Genomic DNA, 22,873 nt, shown 5'->3' with positions numbered 1-22,873 from the left:
CAGCGGTTCCCATAGTAACTGTGATGCGTATCGCCGCTACAGAAAGACGCTACCCCACCTCATTCCCTCCTTACAGCAGCCGCGCAGGAAGCGCTGCTGTAATACGACATGCTGCGAAGAGGAGAGCTGCAGCTGGAGGAATATAAGGAAGCAAGCGGACGCCCGCTCATAAGGTAACAGGAGCGGCGGCCGCGGGGGTCGGGGGGGGGGGGGTCGGGGCTAGAGGGCACCTCTGCTAGCTACACTGGGGCAGCTGTACTGGGGTAACTACTGGCTACACTGGGCTAACTGTACTGGGCCAACTGTACTGGGCTAACTGTACTGGCTACACTGGGCTAACTGTACTAGGTATACTGGGCTAACTGTACTTGCTATACTGGGCTAACTGTACTTGCTATACTGGGCTAACTGTACTTGCTATACTGGGGTAACTGTACTAACTATACTGGGGTAACTATACTAACTATATTGGGGTAACTATACTACCTAACTAACTATACTGAGGCAACTATAGTCCTTATACAGGGGCAACTGTGTTAGCTACCTATACTGGGGGTAACTATACCTAGATACCTACTTACCTATATACTACACTCAAAATCAGGGAAAAGAGGGGGGGCTGCCGCCGCCACTAACCACGCCCCCCCTCCCCCCGGGGGGCCCCAGAGAAAAGTTTGGTTGGTGGATAGTGGGCCCCGGGCTTAAAAAGGTTGGGGACCCCTGCAGTACAGGATAGAGGGGCCTGGCGGAGTGTGGTCCTTGGGGTCGTAAAGAGTCAGACACGACTGAATAGTGACTGAACTACAACAACTGAAACGAGCAAAGATTGTTTTCTACATTTAATGTAGTGCTTTTATATGCTGTGACTTTAAAACTTTGATAACAAATAATCACCCAAATAAAACTAGACATTTAAATGCAAGGAAAATTGAAAACAAAACTACAAAAATGTAACAAGAAACGCCTTATATTTCAGTGAGAAATTAAATTACACTATTATATTATTGTTGGCTGAAATGCACCAACGGGTGTTTCAGGATACAGAGAGTCTTCAGCCAGTCACTTAATGCTCTGTTGGTGGTGGACGCTGGCTTATTATTGGCTTGGGCATTCTGTTTCCCAAGTCTTTGTTATACACTCACCTAAAGGATTCTTAGGAACACCTGTTCAATTTATTATTAATGCAGTTATCTAATTAACCAATCACATGGCAGTTGCTTTAATGCATTTAGGGATTGTCAAGACAATCCCCTGAACTCCAAACTGAATGTCAGAATGGGAAAAAAAAGTGATTTAACCTCCCTGGCGGTATGATTCCCGCGGCCGCAAGTTTTTGTAACTTTTTTTTTTTTAGCATGTAGCTAGCCTAGCGCTAGCTACATGCTTCCCCCCTCCCTGCGGCGTCAGCCCGTACGCGCCTATCGCCGCGTATGCCCATCCGGAAATCCCGTTCTGAACGGGATTTCCATGAGGGCTTCTCCCGTCGCCATGGCGACGCGCGCGGTGACATCAGAGGGAGTCCCGATCCACCCCTCAGCGCTACCTGGCACTGATTGGCCAGGCAGCGCACGGGTCTCGGGGGGGGCACCCTCTAATGCGGCGGGTAGCGGCGAATCGGCGCCGGAGCGATCGTGAGTAACACGCAGCTAGCAAAGTGCTAGCTGCGTGTATAAAAAAAAAAAAATTATGCAGATTGGCCCTGCGGGGCCTGAGAAATCCTCCTGCGCGGCTTACCCCATGTCCAGCACGGGGTTACCGCTAAGGAGGTTAAGCAATTTTGAGCGTGGCATGGTTGTTGGTGCCAGACGGTCCGGTCTGATTATTTCACAATCTGCTCAGTTACTGGGATTTTCATGCACAACCATTTCTAGGGTTTACAAAGAATGGTGTGAAAAGGGAAAAACATCCAGTATGCGGCAGTCCTGTTGGCAAAAATGCCTTGTTGATGCTAGAGGTCATAGGAAAATGGGCCGACTGATTCAAGCAGGTTGAAGAGCAACGTTGACTGAAATAACCACTCGTTACAACCGAGGTATGCAGCAAAGCATTTGTGAAGCCACAACACACACAACCTTGAGGTGGATGGGCTACAACAGCAGAAGACCCCACCGGGTACCACTCCTCTCCACTACAAATAGGAAAAAGAGGCTACAATTTGCACAAGCTCACCAAAATTGGACAGTTGAAGACTGGAAAAATGTTGCCTGGTCTGATGAGTCTCATTAGAGTCAGAATTTGGCGTAAACAGAATGAGAACATAGATCCATCATGCCTTGTTACCACTGTGCAGGCTGGTGGTGTAATGGTGAGGGGGATGTTTTCTTGGCACACTTTAGGCCCCTTAGTGCCAATTGGGCATCGTTTAAATGCCACAGGCTACCTGAGCATTGTTTCTGACCATGTCCATCCCTTCATGACCACCATGTACCCATCCTCTGATGGCTCCTTCCAGCAGGATAATGCACCATGTCACAAAGCTCAAATCATTTCAAATTGGTTTCTTGAACATGGCAAGGAGTTCACCGTACTAAAATCGCCCCCACAGTCTACAGCTCTCAACCCAATAGAGCATCTTTGGGATGTGATGGAACGGGAGCTTCGTGCCCTGGATGTGCATCCCACTAATCTCCATCAACTGCAAGATGCTATCCTATCAATATGGGCCAACATTTCTAAAGAATGCTTTCAGCACCTTGTTGAATCCATGCCACCTAGAATTAAGGCAAAGTCAATTCTGAAGGCGAAAAGGGGTCAAACACCGTATTAGTATGGTGTTCCTAATAATCCTTTAGGTGAGTGTATATTGTGATTGGGAAGGTGATGGGTAATAGGGTCAACAATGATGCATCCGATTGGTCTTGCAAATGCAAAAAAATAAATTGGCACAACATTTGCATCAACTCAAAAATCATTTGCAACTCAATAACCATACCTAGCATTCCCCACAAACTTGATGTTGGTGCGTGCGTCCCCACACTCAGGAAAGCTGCAGCTCAGCAGCATGACTTCTCTGGTGAGAAAGAAACCTACTCTTTCTCACAAAGCGTTTACCACATTCTAAGCAGAAATAAGGATGATAGCCATCGTGACTTTTCTGGTGCCTGAGAAGGTTTCCCTGCTCTGAGAAACATTTACCACACTCTGGGCATGAAAATGGCTTTTCACCCGTGTGAACTCGCAAGTGTTTACCAAGTTTAAAACTGGTACGGAAGGACTTCCCACACTCTGAACAGGAATAGGGGCGCATTTCCGTCTGCACATGCTCAACAAGGCTGGTTTTGCTTTTGAAGTTTTTCCCACACATTGAACAGGAAAACAGCTTGCCATCCGTGTGAGTTTTCTCGTGTCTAGTCAGTTTTTGATGCGTTGAAAATGACATCCCGCACTCAGAACATGAAAACGGCTTTTCACCGGTATGGACTCTCTGATGTATAGTGAGGTTTAAATGCTTTCTGAATGATTGCCCACACTCTGAACAGAAAAAATAGCTTCCACTGGTGTGAACTCTCTGGTGGGCGCAGTAATGGTCTTCTGACACAAAAGATTTCCCACATTCAGAACAGAAATACGGCTTCTCTCCAGTGTGAAGTCTTTGGTGGAAGGAGAGGTCATTTTCCTGTGAGAAGCTCTTTCCGCACTCTAAACATGAATAAAGAAACACCCCTCTGTGCATCTGCTGATGTTCTTCAAGGTTTCCTTTTGTACTGAAGCATTGCCCACATTCTGAACACGAAAATGGCCTTTCGCCAGCATGAACTTTCTGGTGATCGAGAATGTCTGAATTTGTGCTAAATGATTTCCCATACTCTGCACATAAAAGGGGCTTTGTGACAGGGTGAGCTCTGGGGCGCTTGGGAGCATCTAGTTTGGATGATGAGGATTTTCCACAGTCAGGAGATGAAAAAGATTTCTCTCTAGAGTGAACTGTCTGGTATATGGGGAGATGTGATTGCCTGATACTCGATTTCCGACACTCTGAGCTAGAGAAGCCCAGCTCCCCAGTGGGTACTTTCTGATGCATCTGAAGTTCAGATTTGTCACCTTTAGTAGATTGGAGCTTCTCATCACCTCTGTGTGATATGTCTGTGGAATAGAAAACAAAAAGATATGGTGGAATCTGGCACTTGGAGACTCCAATGAATGTCTATAGATCTGTTTCCACTAAACACAATTTTTCTGATGCAGATTTCCCATAGGCATTCATTGGAGTCAGTTTTCTGTATCCAGAATCCGCGTGCAGTGGAAATAGGCCCTTAGCCTGTTCTCTGCCAGCCCTGCTTCACAATGCAGAGCACGCCAACCCTAATGAAAGAGCCTGGGTGGTGCAAAGTGATAAACACCCTGACCGCATCATCTGGGACTACATTACTTGTCAGAACAGGTGGGAGTTTAGCAGCCGGAGCTGCTGCAGTGAAGACTGGAGATTAGTGTTGGTGTTCAAATTCGGGATCCTGCATTTGGAAACCCAAATTATACTAATGGATAGAGTTATGGGGCTGCAGACCACGTCACACTTCATGTGACTCAGTTTCCCTCCTGAGTCACATGAAGTGTGGTATGCATGACCTCACCATGACCCTGTCCACTAGTTGGGTGTTAAAGGACGGCTTCAGGTTTCCGAATGCAGCATCCCAATTCGAGAATCAACACTACTGGAGATCAGTGTTGGAAAGAGTCACCTGCGATATGAGTAAATTATTTTTAATTTCCAGGTGATACCACTGACACAGGGATATCAGGAGGCACACCATAATATTCATTTCAAAGGGAATGCTGCCTAATGACGTGATCTGTTAAGGAAAATGCTGCCCAATATGTGTTTTATGGGGGAAACTACTGCCTAATATGTGTGTTTTATAGGGGGGGGGGGGAGTATGCTGCCTAACGTGTTTTTTATGGGGTAAACGCTGCCTAATATGTGTTTTTTATGGAGGAAACGCTGCCCAATGTGTGTTTTATGGGGGAGGGGACGCTACCTAATATGTGTTTTATGGGGAGGGGGAGGAGGATGCTGCCTAATGTGTGTTTTTTGCGGCGTAAATGTCTAATATGTGTGTTTTATGGCATCATGGGAGAAACGCTGTTTTATGGGGGAAACCGCTGTCTAATATGTTTGTTTTATAAGGGGAGGGGGAAACCCTGACTTATATGAATGTTTTAAAGAGAACCCGAGGTGTGTTTAAAGAATGTTATCTGCATACAGAGGCTGGATCTGCCTATACAGCCCAGCCTCTGTTGCTATCCCAAACCCCACTAAGGTCCCCCTGCACTCTGCAATCCCTCATAAATCACAGCCATGCTGTGAGGCTGTGTTTACATCTGTAGTGTCAGTCACAGCTGCTCCCCCGCCTCCTGCATAGCTCCGGTCCCTGCCCCCGTCCCTTCCCTCCAATCAGCAGGGAGGGAAGGGATGCAGGCGGGGACTGGAGTTCTGCAGGAGGCGGGGAGAGCAGCAGACTGACACTATAGAGATAAACACAGCCAGCTCTGACAAGCTGTTTGTCAGCAGCGTGGCTGTGATTTATGAAGGATTGCAGAGTGCAGGGGGACCTTAGGGGGGTTTGGGATAGCAACAGAGGCTGGGCTGTATAGGCAGATCCAGCCTCTGTATGCAGATAAGATTCTTCAAACCCACCTCGGGTTCTCTTTAAGGGGAGGGGTAAACGCTGCCTAATATCTGTGTTTTATGGGGAAAATGCAGCCTAATATGTGTTTTGTGTGTGTGTGGGGACGACACTGACTAATATGTGTGTTTTATGGGGAGTAGAATGCTGCCTAATACTGTATGTGTGTTTTATGGGGAGGGGAATGGTGCCCAATATCTGTATTTTATGGGGAGGGGAATGCTGTCTAATATGTGTATTTTATGGGGGGGGAAACACTGCCTAATGTTTCATTGGAGGAAAAGGCTGCCTAATATGCAGGGCTGTGGAGTCTGGGCAATTTTGGGTACCTGTAGTCGGAGGCGGGAGAAAATGCACCGACTCCGACTCCTAATGAAGTTAAACTGTAATTAAAATAGAAAATATGATAAAATGTTCTATTTTTCAGATAATAGTCATCATAAATAATTCATATATACAGTAATAGCTGTGATTAGTCTGTGCTGCTTCAATAAAGCAGTCCCCGTATTTTTAAAGTCAGATATACAGATCTGATTGTGACTGTACAGTATATATGATTTGTACACAGGAATCATTATATATATATATATATATATATATATATATATATATATATATATATATATATATATATATATATATATATATATATATATGTATATATATCTATATATATATATATATATATTCACATCTATGCTATAAGAATAAAGTCTGATGTGTAGCTGTGTCACTGATATAGATGGTCAATGAGATGGAACTAATTCTGCGTTGATGCTGGTTTATGCAAATGTATGCACTCCCTTTGCTGATGAAATCAAATAATTTGATATGTTGTTAAAATTTTGTTTGGTGACTATGAATTAAAGGGTACCTAAGATGGATGAAAATAAAAGTTTTATACATACCTGGGGCTTCCTCCAGCCCCCTTCAGGTTAATCCAGTCGATGTCCTCCTCCGCCACCTGGATCTTCTGCTATGAGTCCCGGTAATTCAGCCAGTCAGTGCAGTCCGGCTGCGTGCTGCTCCCATAGCCAGGAACATTCTGCACCTGTGCAATAGTGCTGCGCAAGTGTAGTACCTGGACCCAAAGCAGAAGATCCAGGTGGAGGAGGAGGATAGTAAGGGACTGATTAGCCTGAAGGGGGCTGGAGGAAGCCTGTGGTATATATAAAACTTTAATTTCATCTGTCTCAGGTTTACTTTGTTACACAGTAGTACTATACTCTACATATGCACTCCCCACAGAGCTGCAGGGAATCCACTGAGAATGTTGTGCACATTGAACACAGAGGTGTTGTCTATCACCCATAACCCTGGTTCAGATTGTGCATGAAGATTGTGTAACAGAGGAATAATAGCCTCATTCCCCTGCAGAGTACCTGCACATCAATCTTACATGTACCCACAGTTATATTGCCTAGGGCCTGATAGATGTTCTTTGTTCCTGTCTTCTACTCTTACCAAGGACTAGTTTTAGTCTATGACTAAAAGTATTAGAGGCAGTAGATCAGCCGGCTAGCCAGGTAATTAGTATTGTTTAAAAGGGAATAAATATGGCAGCCTCCATTTCCCTCTCACTTCAGTCGTATTTTAAAATTCCTAAGCGTTGGCAGTTAAGAGATGCATTGCATGTTACATACTTTCAATCAACGAAATTGTAATATGCAAATTGGAGGAGTCGGAGTCTTGGAGTCGGTGGATTTTTGTACCGACTCCACAGCCCTGCTAATATGTGTGTTTTGTGGGGGGAAACGCTGCCTAATATGTGTTTTATGGGGAAAAGCCACTGCTTGATATGTGTTTTATGGGGGAAACACTGCCTAATATGTTATATTTATGGGGGGGAATTGCATGCAATCAAATCTTTGCTATCGTTTCACTAATTATACCCAGAGGAACTTACAATCTAATCCCTGCCATAGTACATTTTGGGAGACACAGCTCATTATGGTGAGCAAATCCACTGGTCAGATTTTTTGGTACTGTGTAGAAAGCAATTTATTGTAGTCGGCCATCCACAATGTAGCCTCATATGCCCTCCATGTCCATGAAGTTGGACAGCACTGACACTGATATAGTGGATCAATGTAGTTTGAATAAATATATATCTTTGGTCCACAAAATTTGTTTACAGTACGCATGGACTAGGGGTGTGTGTGTGTGTGTGTGTGTGTGTGTGTGTGTGTGTGTGTGTGTGTGTGTGTGTGTGTGTGTGTGTGGGGGGGGGGGGGGGTTGTGACATGGGTGTTTCTGATTGGTGTTCCTCTTATCTGAAAATGTTGGGTGGTTATCTTAACAAGAAATTAAAGTCTTCCCTTACCTGGTGTTGCCAAGAGTGGCCAATTTTCCATCACAAAATTTCGGTACAATTCTTTGTGTCCTTCTATATACTGCCACTCCTCCTTGGAGAAACAGACGGTGACATCCTGACACCTTATAGGAACCTAAGACATATAATAGTACCGTCACCACCCAGATACACCCCTTGTTGTTACTGGATAATGTCCCATAATTCCCAACACTGCTCACCTCTCCTGTCAGCAGCTTCATAATTTTCCTGATAACTTCTAGAACCTTCTGTTTGTTATGTTTCTGAGATATCCGAGGAGGAGTTGTGGGCACTGTGATGATCACATAATCATTAGACTTCACCGGAGGAAAACTCTGAATAGAAAGAACAATAGTAAAATCATATGAACCTCCCAGAATCCTCCTCATCTCTCTAGTCAGGTGTGTGTTTTATCAATAGAGATAAGAGTGATATCATGTGACCTTTCAGAATCCTCATCTTTCCAGTCAGGTGTGTGTTTTATCAATAGAGAGAAGAGTGATATCATGTGACCTCCCAGGAATCCTCCTCACTTCTCTGGTGAATTGTGTTGTTTTATTAAAGGTGCGTACACACGTCTGATTTTTCCAAACGACCGGTTGTTTGGACGTCTGAACGACCGGTTGTTTGGACGTCAAATCAGGCATGTGTGCAAACCGTAGTTCAGCTGATAACGCTGGTTTTGATGGATCCCCTTGGTCAAATCCAGTCTTATCAGCTGAACGATCGTTTGTACACACGCCCAATTTGACATCCAAACGACCGATCGTTCAGACGTCTAAATGACCCGTCGTTCGGAAAAAATCAGATGTGTGTATGTACCCTTAATAAAACACACAATTCACCAGAGAAGTGAGGAGGATTCTGGGAGGTCACATGATATCACTCTTCTCTATGTACCTTAATCCTGCTCATCTCTCCAATCAGGAGAGAATTTTGTTAACAGAGATAAGAGTGAAGTCATGTGACCTCCCAGAATCCTCTCCTCCCTAGTCAAATGTGAGTTTTAAAACCCATTTTCCAAATAAGTTGTCATATTGTGTTAAAGGTAAACAAAAACAGAATGCAATGATCTGCCCATCATGCAACGTCTACATTTAATTGAAAATACAATACAATTCCCCTATAGTAATCTTCAATGGACCTGGCCAAGTAGTTTACTACATCGGGAGTTCTTATACATTGTATATTCATACAGGCACATGGTCGGGACCTGAGGACTATTGAGGAGTTTACTATAGTCAGAGGTTTACTATATCAGAGTTTACTATGACGAGATTGTACTGTAGTACAAACACAATAAAGAAAATGCTGAAACTAAGGGTAGGAACACACTAGGCAGAATCGCATGTGTTTTCCACAGCACACAATGGAAAACGCATATGCAATTCTGCCTAGTGTGTTTCTACCCTAAAAAGTATTATTCAGTATTATTGAAAAATTATTTGCTTTTTAAAAAAAAAAAAAAAAAAACAATGCCAGCATCATGGCGCAAAAAAAGTTTGAATGGGAATTTGTTAGCCTCTGCATTGTACGATGGTCATCCAAAAAGTAACATCCATGTGCTTTTATCTTCCAGGCAATGTATTCTTTCAGTGTAATTACACTTGCACCTGTCAAGTTAACCTCCCTGGCATTCTGAACGAGCTGAGCTCGTCCAGTAACGCCGCAGGGCAGGGCACCGCTCAGCCACTGGTGGGCCGATTTGGATATTTTTTTTGTTTTAAACACGCAGCTAGCAAAGTCTTACTTGATCGCCGCCGATGTGCCGCTACTCGCCACGAAAGTGCCCCCCCCCCCCCCAGCAGACCCCTTGCGCAGCCTGGCCAATCGCTGCCAGGCTGCACTATGGGGTGGATCGGGACTCCCTGTGACGTCACAACGCCGATGACGTCACGACGTTCCTCGCCATGGCGACGGGGGAAGCCCTAAAGGAAATCCCGCTCAGAATGGGATTTCCCTATGGGCATGATCACCGGCGGCGATCGGAAGGATGGGAGGGAGGGAGCAGGGAGGGGGGAATCATGTAGCTAGCACTAGGCTAGCTACATGATAAAAAAAAAATTGGGCGAAAAAAACCCACCCTCGGCCGTGGGAATCAGAACGCCCAGCAGGTTAACCTCTCTCTGCACTGCTGGTCATGTGACTGCAGAACGCTGGTAACTTTTTTCAGCAGCACAAGAAGCCTCTTCTCCCAATTTTACCAAACCATAGATGTGTTATGGCTGGAAACCGAAGTCTGGCCACTTTGGGTTCTGGCCGGTCAAAACTAGAAGTGGCTGTCTCACTCAGGCCAATGTGCAAATTGAATTAGATTCCCAGCAGTAATGTGAGAAATGAAGCCAGCTCCTCGGCTCTGGCTCCCCCCACCTCCTATTCAGCTCTGGCAGCTGGGGACACGCACATTCCTCCAGAGTCGTTCGGCGTGGCAGAGAATCCTGCCGTTCGTCCTGCAGAGCGGTTGCTGGTAGAAACAATGTCTGCAGCATTCCTGCTCTGCTTCTCTGCCGCGCAGAATGCCTCTGGGGGAGTTTTGACCGGACAGAACCCAAAGTGGCCAGACTTTGGGTCCAGGCCGTAACAGAGGAGTAGAAACCCCAGGTAAGTGAAGTAACTTTTTCCCTTCGTTCGGGTGTTCTTTAAGCATTTTATATCTTTAACCAGCTGAGCGGTCTGGACGAGCTCAGCTCGTCCAACACCGCCAGCGGCTGCCGCTCAGGCCCTGCTGGGCCGATTTTAATGAAATAAAAAGCAGCACACGCAGCCGGCACTTTGCCAGCCGCGTGTGCTGCCTGATCGCCGCCGCTCTGCGGCGATTCGCCGCGAGCAGCGGCGAAAGAGGGTCCCCCCAGCCGCCTGAGCCCAGCGTAGCCGGAACAAAAAGTTCCGGCCAGCGCTAAGGGCTGGATCGGAGGCGGCTGACGTCAGGACGTCGGCTGACGTCGATGACGTCACTCCGCTCGTCGCTATGGCGACGATATAAGCAAAACAAGGAAGGCCGCTCATTGCGGCCTTCCTTGTTTATTCTGGGCGCCGGAGGCGATCGGAAGATCGCCTCCGGAGCGCCCTCTAGTGGGCTTTCATGCAGCCAACTTTCAGTTGGCTGCATGAAATAGTTTTTTTTTTATTTAAAAAAAACCCTCCCGCAGCCACCCTGGCGATTTAATCAGAACGCCAGGGTGGTTAAACAAAGCTTTAAATCCCTTTGCTGTAGTAACAGCACAACTTGTTTCCCTTGGTTCAGGTGTAATTTAAACCAAACCTGAATGAAAATAAACTTATGATATACTGAATTGTATATGTGTAATTAAACTAAGAAACAAAACATTAGTAGCAAAGAAAATAGTCTCATATTGTTTTCCAGTACAAGAAGAGTTTAAAAAAGCTATTATCTAGGCAGAAGAGATTGTCTGAGCTCTTCAAAGACAGTCCTGTTTTTTGAAGCACGTATACATCAAAGAAACAGTGAGAGTCAGGTTTAGATAAGGTTTTACTGCATGGAAGTTCAAATGGTCAATAGCTCTGCTCTGTTTTTATAGTTTAAAATACAGAGTGTAGTTAGTAAACGGCAAATATGACAGAATGATGCAATTGTAAAAAAAAAAAAAAAAAAACCAAAAACGGTATAACTGAAAATAAAAATATGAGACTTTTTTTTGAAACTAATGTTCTATTCCTTATCCGTACTACACATAGAATTCATTATATCATAAGTATTTTTTGTTTTGTTTTTTTCACTTCAAATAAATATAGGAGGGGGTTATGTGGATAAATAATCAGAAAATAAATAAACGGTTCCCTTTATTGAAAACAGCTGTTAATTTCCATATGACCCTTGTATCACCTCTTGTAATGTTTAGAAATCTGACTTATTGCTGGAGTTTTAGAAGTGAAATGTTGTCCCATTCTCGCCTGAAAGAACTGCTTAAAAGTTTATGGATTTGCTTATTTTTACTTAAAAAAAAGCACACAATGTTCTCAGTTGGCAAAAAATCTGGCACAGATGTTCTGGCACCCTAGACCAAGCCCTCCATTAACCTACAAACCCCTCCCCCAACCACACCGCAAGTGTACTGGCTGGCCCAGCGGTCACTTCTCCCTTTCTTATGTTGCCCATCATAGGTAGCTACAGGTGCCCCCTTAGTATTAGGTAGCCAGAATTACCCTCAGTATTAAGTAGCTAGTGGTGCCCCCGAATGAAGGATGATCTCATCAGAGGAATGCAGAAATAACCTCTCATTTACGCTCTGCTCAGGACTCCGCATGCGGAAGGAGAGAGGGAGCCGCCTTTCCATCATCAGGCGCCTGTAGGCACGTGCCTACAGTGCCTTATGGTAAATCCAGCCCTGATCACACCAGACTCACATAGTGATATATGAAAGGCCTTTCCTGAACAAGATGCTTTCCAAAAAGGTGTATACAGCTTAGCATTAATGGTGGCTCACCAGATGTGCAAGCTACCCTGTAGTGCACAAATGCATCCCCACATACAGATGCTGGGTTTTGGCCTGTACAAACTAAGCAACAAGAAAAATGGTTCTTCTCCTCTTCAGCCCGAGGGCTACAGCATCTGTGATTTCCAAAATCAACTTCAAATTTGATTCATCAGACCGCAGGGCAGTCTGTCCTAAATAAGCCTGGGCCCAGAGGAGGTGGAAGTGTTTTTGGATTACGATTATATGCAGTATGTTTTCTTCTTTGCATATAATGCTGGGAATACACGGCACAATTTTGAGCCATTAAATGAAATAAACAATTGTATCTATCTTCCTTCTCCTAAAATGATTTAAGATATTCCACAGTTTTATTTTATGTTTAAATCGACGGTACTTTTTAAGTTTTAACTGTTTTATTGTTTTTGCTCAATGACACATTCATTGAAGTATGCCAGAGCTAAAATCTATGAACGATTGAACCTTTTTATCACTTTCCTGCCGCTCCAGAGGCTCCCGGTCGTCTCCGGTGGCCGACCCGACCTGGCCAGGCCCAGCTGCCAGGTCGGGCTCTTCTGCACTCCAATCTGCGCCTCACGGGGGCGCGCTGACGTCTTTGGACATCCTCCGGGCTGTACTGCGCAGGCGCAGTAGTTCTGCGCCTGCGCAGTACAGCCCGGAGGACGTCCGATGACGTCAGCTCGCCCGCGTGGAACGCAGAAGAGCCCGTCGTTGGAGCACAGAAGAGCCCGACCTGGCAGCCGGCCAGGTTGGGCCGGCCACCGGGAGCCTGCGGAGCGGCGGCGAGGGCGCCTCCTGCCTGCCACGGGCTGGAGGAAGCCCCAGGTAAGTGGATATGGATTTTTATTTTTTTTCCCACTCCCTGAACCTTCCCTTTAAAAGCCATTTTCTGCTAGGAAAGTGTTTTATAGTTGGAATTTTGTGTCTGTCTGAGTGGGGACTGAGTAAGCCACTTAAGTCATATTTAACTCTTTCAAGCAGAGAAAGAAAAAAAGGAACACAGCATAGTTATTAGTGTGCTTGACACTGTACATACCTATGTCTATCTCATCATGTCACACGTCACTTCGGGTATCCTTTAAGATGGCTCGATAGATAATTTCTGACATGTCCAATTACCGTTCTATCATTTTGCCGCTCGATTTTTCATTGAAGTGAATTGAAAAAAGAAAAAGAAGCGTAAGATAAGAGAATCGAGCGGGCAAAACGACCGGGCGTAGAATCGTCCCGTGTATTCCCAGCATTAGAGCTTTAAAGGACACCTGAAGTGAGAGGGATAAGGAGGCTGCAAATGTATTTCCTTTTAAACAATACCAGTTGCTGGCAGTCCTGCTAAACTTTCATGCATCAGTTAAAGGGAGGGGGACACCAAGAGCCCAATAGTGTGATATTGTATAGATGGAAATTAATAATGAGTAATATAACAATTTAATACTCACAAACCAGGGTTACCATTAGGCAACCACTGTGAAGGAAGGTGGGGAGATTAACCTGACTCCACACAGGATTAAAAGCCACTCTCTGTAGATGGGAGAAAAATGGGTATAACCCTCCACCAAGGGTGGACTTAGCAATATGTAGAAGCTTTCCAGAGGCACCAATAGAATAAAAGTAACTTAAACGAGCTTAAAATCGATGGGGCAGTGGTGGACCTATCCCATCTATACACAGAGGCGCTCAGTGTGGTTTTGATGCTGATAAGCTGTATGCTCCTTTTTGATTGGCCTGATGAAGCGGGACTGAGCCCGTGAAACACGTTGCCTATTTTTACGGTGGAGTATAAATAAATTGTTGTTTGACTGTTGATGCCACAGTCCGTCCTTTGTTTGCTTTGTCCGCATAGATAGGAGAGGCCCACCACTGCCCCATCGGTTTTAAGCTTGTTTAAGTGACTTTTATGCTATTGGCGCCTCTGGAAAGCTTCTACACATTTCATGCACCAGTAGTGTCTTCGTCAACCACCGGAAACAAGCATGCAGCTAATCTGGTTATACTTCTGTCAGAAACATCTCCTCTGCATGCTTGTTCCAGGTCTATGGCTAAACCCTCGTACACAAGCTAGAGGAAACACTTCAGAGGAAGCTGATAACAACCACCTCTGCTGAGAATGTAGCATGTGTACAGCAGCCTCCAATGCCATGGCTGGCAGGTAGATTTGGACGCCCAATGCACCCCTTTTAACCACCCTGGCGTTCTATTAAGATCGCCAGGGCAGCTGCATGAGGGTTTTTTTTAAATAAAAAAAAAAATATTTCATGCAGCCAACTGAAAGTTGGCTGCATGAAAGCCCACTAGATGGCGCTCCGGAGGCGTTCTTCTGATCGCCTCCGGCGCCCGGAATAAACAAGGAAGGCCGCAATGAGCGGCCTTCCTTGTTTTGCTTAGATCGTCGCCATAGCGACGAGCGGAGTGACGTCATGGACGTCAGCCGACGTCCTGACGTCTGCCGCCTCCGATCCAGCCCTTAGCGCTGGCCGGAACTATTTGTTCCGGCTGCGCAGGGCTCAGGCGGCTGGGGGGACCCTCTTTCGCCGCTGCTCGCGGCGGATCGCCGCAGAGCGGCGGCGATCGGGCAGCACACGCGGCTGGCAAAGTGCCGGCTGCGTGTGCTGCTCTTTATTTCATGTAAATCGGCCCAGCAGGGCCTGAGCGGCACCCTCTGGCGGTAATGGACGAGCTGAGCTCGTCCATACCGCTAAGGTGGTTAAGTAATGTAATGACCCTTTAAAAGTTTCTGCACTAAAACCTTACTTGAGTTCTCCCTGACAGATAACAGTTTTCAGCTTCTATTTACTTTTCAGGGAATATGGCTGAATTTCACAAGCTGTTTGACAAGTTCTTTTGCATACTGCAGATAACTTTTTTTTTTTCTTCTTTAAAGTGGACCCGAGTTTTTGCATAGAACAGACTGAAAAGTTTTCATTCCACTTATGCTAGGTACACACTATGAGATTTTCTGGCAGATTTGCTGTCAGATCGATTATTTCCAACACGTCCGATATGATTTCCGATCAATTTCTGTTAGGAGTAAACAGAAAACAGTTGGAAATCGATTGAAAAATGACCAGAAGTCGATCGGAAATCAGAACGTGGAAATAATCAATCTGATAGCAAATCTGTCAGAAAATCTCATGGTGTGTACCCAGCAGAAATGCTGTAGTAATCAGCTGCACTGCGCTGTGTTTATTTAGCTAGAATTTAGTGTAATTAGTGTGTTATCAGTAAGGCTACATACACACTTGAGATAAAAGCCTTTGGAAAAGGAAAGATCACAGACCAATTTTACCACCTTCCATGTAGTATGAGAGCCATACTCTACACAGTCTATTCTATGGAGCTGAACTCCCCATCAGATAAAACTCTTTGCAAGATGCTGCACACAAAGATGCTGTACACATTCAAAAGATCAGTATCTGCAAAAGATCAGTTCCTGCAAATTGCATTCATAGTCTATGATATCTGCAGATCCTCATACACACCTTGTTTAACAGACATCATTAATCTGCATATCTGACAATCATCTGCAGATCTGAAGATCCATCCTGGTGGATCTGATATGCAGATGAATGTCTGTTAAACAAGGTGTGTATGAGGGTCTGCAGATATAGACTATGAATGCATTTTGGAGGAACGGATCTTTTGCAGGAACAGATCTTTTGCAGATACTGATCTTTTGAATGTGTACAGCATCTTTGTGTGCAGCATCTTGCAAAGATTTCTATCTGATGGGGAGTTCAGCTCAATAGAATAGACTGTGTAGGTATGGCTCTCATACTACATGGAAGGGGTTAAAATTGGTCTGTGATCTTTCATTTTCCAAAGACTATGGTCTGATGTGTGTATGCACCCTTAGGATCTCCAGATGATTATCTGATCTGCAGCAGAATGTCTGTTAACCCATTCGCGTTCCGTCGTTTTCACTTGAGAAATGTTCACCTCCCATTCATTAGTCTATAACTTTATCACTACTTATCACAATGAACTGATCTATATCTTGTTTTTTCCGCAACCAATTAGGCTTTCTTTGGAGGGTACATTTTGCTAAGAGCCACTTTACTGTGAATGCATTTTAACAGGAAGAATAAGAAAAAAACGGAAAAAATCATTATTTCTCAGTTTTCAGCCATTATATTTTTAAAATAATACATGCCTCCATAATTAAAACTCACGTATTGTATTTGCCCATATGTCCCAGTTATTACACAGTTAAAATTATGTCCCTATCACAATGTATGGCGACAATATTTTATTTGGAAATAAAGGTGCATTTTTTCCGTTTTGCATCTATCACTATTTACAAGTTAAAATAAAAAAAATATAGAAATATTTCATCTTTACATTGATATTTAAAAAGTTTAGACCCTTAGGTAAATATTTACATGTTTTTTTTGTTTTTATTGTAATGTTTTTTTTTTTTATATTAAACATTTTATTTGGGTATTTTTGGGAGGGTGGGATGTAAACTATAGTTTTATAATGTAATTGTGTGTTGTTTTTAATTTTTTTTACTTGTTAGTTGTAGTTTTACTTTTTGGCCACAAGATGAGTTTGTTTACATGACGTCACTCTAAGCGTAACACACGCTTAGAGTGACGCAGAGGGGAGGCAACGGCCAGAAAAAGCACAGCTTCCGAGAGAAGCTGTCGCTTTTTCAGCGGGGGAGAGGAATCAGTGATCGGGCACCATAGCCCGATACATTGATTCCGTGGCTACCGAATCCGCGGCCGGGAGTACGCGTGCACGCGCGCGATCGGCCGCGGGAGCGCGCATGGTTCCTGGACGTAGTTTCTACGTCCAGGAACCAAAATAGGTTAAACAAGGTGTGTATGAGGATCTGCAGATATCATAGACTATGAGTGCATTTTGCAAGAGTGGATCTTATTCAGGAGCTGATCTTTTGCAGATACTGATCTGTTGCAAGTGCACAGCATCTTTGTGTGCAGCATCTTGCAAAGATTGTTATCTGATGGAGAGTTCAGCTCCATAGAATAGACTGTGTAGAGTATGGCTCTCATACTACATGGAAGGGGGTAAAATTGGTCTGTGATCTTGCCTTTTCCAAAGACTTTTATCTCAAGTGTGTATGTAGCCTAAGTGTGACTCACATTGCCACAGCACTGGCAATATAGGAAAATACAAACATGTTAACCCTTTCTGAAAGTTCCTGCAGTACATTTTCAGGGCTTTTCTTAGTATTCTTGTACAATGTAATGAAGACTTTTTCCCCCTAATGGCTATCATACTGTGCCTAAACTCTTAGAGCAGAGAGTAAGTTCTGAGCTCAGTTCCACTTTAACCTCCCTGCCGTTATAAAAAAATGCTGCGCACGGCAGGGAGGGTGTTTTTTCGCATTATTTTTTTTTTTTTAGCATGTAGCTAGCCTAGCGCTAGCTACATGCTTCCCCCCTCCCTGCGGCGTCCCCCCGAATGCGCCGATCGCCGCCGGCGCATATACCCATCCGGAAATCCCGTTCTGAACGGGATTTCCAGGAGGGCTTCCCCCGTCGCCATGGCGACGGGCGCGATGACGTCACCGACGTCATCGACGTCGTGACGTCAGAGGGAGTCCCGAACCACCCCTCGACGCTGCCTGGCACTGATTGGCCAGGCAGCGCACGGGTCTCGGGGGGGGGGACACCCTCTGTCGCGGCGGGTTGCGGCGAATCGGCGGGGAGCGGCGGCGATCGTAAGTTACACGCAGCTAGCAAAGTGCTAGCTGCGTGTAACAAAAAAAAAATTATGCAAATCGGCCCAGCAGGGCCTGAGGAATCCTCCGCGGCAGATTACCCCGAGCTGAGCTCGGGATAACCGGCAGGGAGGTTAACTCCTGCTGTACTGGAAAACAGTAAGAGACTTCACATATTTTCTTAGTAGGGCTAGTTCTATATGTGTAAATGTTTATCTCATCATGTCACTTTAGGTATGCTTTAAAAGGAAACACATATGGCATCTTCCATATCCCTCTCGTGTCAGGTGTCTTGAGTAGGTGTGCTGGAGATTTACATTTTCTTTAGATTAACATGTCTAAAGGTGGCCATACACTGGTCGATTTGCCATCAGATCTACCAACAGATATATCCCTCTCTGATCGAATCTGATCAGAGAGGGATCGTATGGCTGCCTTTACTGCAAACAGATTGTGAATTGATTTCAGCATGAAATTGATTAACCATATGTGAAGCTGACGCCACTCTACTGTTTAAACTTCCTGCCGGGACAGGAAGTGAAGCCAGCCGGAACCCGGAGACCAGGGGACTCGCGCCAGCGGAGCAGGTAATGTATTGCCACTAGCGTTGGTCGTCGGGCATTCGAACGCCTCTATCGACGCACTCCCGACCCGCCGGCGATCGAGCAAAATCTTCCGCACGGACGGCTCGACGGGAACAATTGTTTCGGACGGAAATCGATCGTTCTGTCAGTGTTTGCGCAACGATTTCACAGCAGATTCGATCACAGTGATCGAATCTGCTGTAAATCGGCGGGAAAATCGTTAGGTGTATGGGCCCCTTAACAGTAGAACTAATTTTTTTTTTAAATGGGGTTGTGATTACAAAGACAATGTAGTGAGACCTCCCAGAATCCACCTCACCTCTCTGGTCAGGTACGTTTACCTGACCAGATGTTATGATTAACCACCTTAGCGGTATGGACGAGCTCACTTCGTCCATGACCGCCGCAGTGGATTGCTCAGGCCCTGGTGGGTCGATTTAATTTTTTTTTAAAACACGCAGCTAGCACTTTTCTAGCTGCGTGTTGTAATCGATCGCCGCCGATCAGCCGCGAAAGAGGGCCCCCCCACCCCCGCAGACCCCTTTCGCAGCCTGGCCAATCACCGCCAGGCTGCGCTATGGGGTGGACCGGGACTCCCCCTGACGTCATGACGTCATTCCAGTAGTCGCTATGGCGACGAGGGAAGCCCATACAGGAAATCCCGTTCAGAGCGGGATTTCCTGTTGGGTATGACCGCCAGCAGCGATCGGAGGGGTGGGAGGGATTCAGCAGGGAGGGGGGGGGATCATGTAGCTAGAGCTTGGCTAGCTACATGATAAAAAAAAACACCCACGGCCGTGTGCCGCAAATAAACGTAACGCCAGGGTGGTTAACATAGATAAGAGTGACATCACATGACTTACCAGAATCTTCTTTCTCAGTCCTGTTAAGTGTGTGTTTTATTAATACAGTTGAATCCCTTTATAGTAAACCCCAATGAGTTTACTATATCAGAGTTTACTATAACGAGATTCTACTGTACAGATAAAAGTGAAGTCACATGACTTTCCAGAATCCTCCTCACCTGTCTGCTTAGGCCTGTGTTTTATTAATGCAGATAAGATTGACGTCATGACCTTCCAGAATTCTATCCTCTGATTGCGCGTGTGGACTATTAATACTAATAAAAATGTAATGTGTCTTCCCAGAATCCTCCTCCCCTCTCCAGGTGGTGTATGTTTTATTAATGCAGATTGATGTCATGACCTACTGGAATTCTTGCCTCTCTGGTTGCAGGTGTGTACTATTAATATCAATAAAAATAATGTTGTGTGACTTCCCAGAATCCTCCTCACCTTTCCGGCCAGCAGGGAGATGACCTCCACGGTGAGGTGTAATATGCTCTCTGTCGTGTGACTCCAGTCCTCCTCCATCCTTGTGTAGGTGGTCATGTGACCTGCGCACAAAGGTCCTCCCTGTCGATGGAAAATATGCTGAGTGGTAGCTGGTCTGCACTGTGATGAATTATGTCTACAAAAGTTCCATCTATAATTCCCAAACCATTTGTTATACTATATTGCAGGCCTCAAAGATCCATGCAATTGAGATAACCAAAGGTATAACCTCTTCACATTGAGGACCTCATGAAAATGAACACAGGATTCGTCTAAATTTCTTATAAAATGTCTTTACTGCAGTTACTGCACAATCACACAACTGCTGGGTCACTAACCTTTCAGCAACACTCACTATATTCTGATTTGACCCAGAAGGGGCTCCACTCATACCCTCACCTTACATCATACAAAGTTCACCTTAAAAAAAAAAAAGGGGACTAATGAAGAAAGGGATAGAAGGACTTCGCAGGAATGTACAGTCCCCACTAAAGAGGTACAGCTGGGTCCTGTATCCAACAGGCCCCATTGGTAAATCACGTCAATTATATCTACTGTTTCTCTGGTGCATATTATTCTTGATTTATAAAGCGCCAACATTTTCCGTGGTGCTGTACAAAGTAAGAAACAAACATGGGGTACAAAATAATACAGACAATGGTATACACCAATATACTAAATACAGAATCAGTACAAAGTCCAGAAACGGTAATACCAGTAACAGCATTAACCACTTTACCCCCGGCGGTACGAATTTCTCCGTTCCTTTTTTCCCACCTAAAAAAACAGGGACGGAGAAATCCGTACCTTCCGCGCTACCGCCGCTGTCCGCGCTCCCGCCGCTCGTGCGCACGCTCCCGCCGCTCGTGCCCGCTCGCCTGGAGATCAATGAACGGGAAAATCCATTCTCGTTTGTTTATCTAAGCCCCCACAATGATCCGCTGCTTCTATTAGAAACAGCGCGATCATTGTGATTCTCCCAGCCTCCTACTGCTTCCTGTAAGCGTCCTTCCGGTCGCTTACAGGTCGCATGTAAACAGACTCACTGTGGCCATCTTGTGTCCAAATAGTAAACTACACCCTAAAGCATTTTACACATACAAATACATTGTTTTACCCAATAAATTAACTCAATACCTCCCACACTCCCCAATTTTTTTTTTTTTTGTAATTAAAAAAAAAATACAATAAAAAAAAACATAAATAGTTACCTTAGGGACTGAACTTTTTAAATATTTATGTCAAGAGGGTATAACACTGTTACTTTATAAACTACGGGCTTGTAATTAGGGATGGACTGAAAACTGAAAAAAAAATGCACCTTTATTTCCAAATAAAATATTGGCGCCAAACATTGTGATAGGGACATCATTTTAACGGTTTTATAACCGGGACAAATAGGAAAATACATTTCATGGGTTTGAATTACAGTAGCATGCATTATTTAAAAACTATAATGGCCGAAAATTGAAAAATAATATTTTTTTCCCACATTTTTTTCCTATTTTCCCATTAAAACATATTTAGAATAAAATAATTCTTGGCATAATGTCCCACCTAAAGAAAGCCTAATTGGTGGCGAAAAAAACAAGATATAGTTCATTTCATTGCAATAAGTAATAATAAAGTTATAGATGAATGAATGGGTGGAGCTCTGAAAGGTGAAAATTGCTCTGGTGTTCAAGGGGTAAAACCCCTCAGTGGTGAAGTGGTTAATATGAAGAAATGTGTAACAAAATCCAGAACACAAAAGGGTCAGAGAGCACTATTAATGCATGTACAGAAGGGTGGTTCATGTACACTATTGCACATGTTACCGTGCAATAAAACCCACCCAGGGAACTATCTGCTTGGAGTTTGTATGTTCTCTGTGTGGGTTTCCTCCCACAAATAAGTTAATTGGCTTCCCCCTAAATTGGTCCTAGACTACGATGGACATAAGACTATGATGCGGATTACATAGGCCCCTCTGAAGGGCAGTTAATGACAAGACTATATACTCTGTACAGCGCTGTGGAAGATGTCAGTGCTATGTAAATAGTAATAATAATATTGAGCTCTTAGAGCCTCTTTTGCACAAGGCAATCACCTCCTCCCATGTATTGTCACCATGATTATTTCTAGTTTGTAATCTGCATCTCTTATTCAGTGTATTTCAATTATAACCGTATATAATTACATATTACCTCCAGTATAGTCTGCCTGGAAAGCGTCTTCTTCCGTGTCCTGCAGCCCAGCCTGCCCTATTTTCACGCTCTATGTGCTTTCTGAGACAGCTCACATCGCCATCTTGTGGGGGATATACTAACTGCAGTCCACATTGCTTTACTGTACATACAGTATATCAGCTAAATTCATATATCAGCTAAAATTATCTCATGCTTATCCCCAATTCAATTTGTTTCCCCTCCGGTGAGTTATCTCACAGAGGTTTTCCCGCTCCAAATCAGATGTTGCCAGGGCCGGTATCTAGACGTGAGGATGCAACAATTTACTCTGCTTCATTTAATGTTCTCACATGACATGCTGCAGCTTAACACAATAGAACACTGGCTGGCTGGGAGTCTGTGACAAACAAACTGCTCGCACTCAGCCACTCCATTCTGAGAGCTGTAATAACAGTGCAGGAGATTTGGGCGCAGCCGGCGCCACCATAGTCTGTAATAAGAATTACGGCTATAGAGGCACACAGAGAGTAACTTTGGCGCTGTCAGAAGATGGAGCTGAAGTTACTTTTAAAACACTGTAATTCGTCCTCCAGCAATAGCTGGAAGCCGAATTACATCATTCCCCACCATCCAAGGTGGCCCGGAGGGGGAATAGTAATTAACGCCGCCGGAAACTTGTGCAACAGCAGGA

General features: G+C 44.7%; 1 protein-coding gene across 1 annotated transcript; it reads right to left on the bottom strand.

Moving 5' to 3' along the window:
* Positions 1-1,580: 1,580 nt before the first annotated feature.
* LOC137534838 (zinc finger protein ZFP2-like) lies at positions 1,581-22,233 on the bottom strand. The gene is made up of 5 exons (XM_068256505.1): positions 22,201-22,233; positions 19,976-20,095; positions 8,157-8,291; positions 7,948-8,071; positions 1,581-4,083 (listed from the first exon to the last, which is right to left on the bottom strand). Exons 2-5 carry the CDS (start codon positions 20,069-20,071, stop codon positions 2,978-2,980), a joined length of 1,461 nt encoding a protein of 486 aa, XP_068112606.1. The 5' UTR covers positions 20,072-20,095; positions 22,201-22,233; the 3' UTR covers positions 1,581-2,977.
* Between the last annotated feature and the right edge of the window lie 640 nt (positions 22,234-22,873).

The sequence above is a fragment of the Hyperolius riggenbachi genome, chromosome 10, assembly GCF_040937935.1.
Source record: "Hyperolius riggenbachi isolate aHypRig1 chromosome 10, aHypRig1.pri, whole genome shotgun sequence".
In the NCBI taxonomy this organism is placed as follows: domain Eukaryota; kingdom Metazoa; phylum Chordata; class Amphibia; order Anura; family Hyperoliidae; genus Hyperolius; species Hyperolius riggenbachi.
This window is presented reverse-complemented; position numbering and strand designations above follow the sequence as displayed.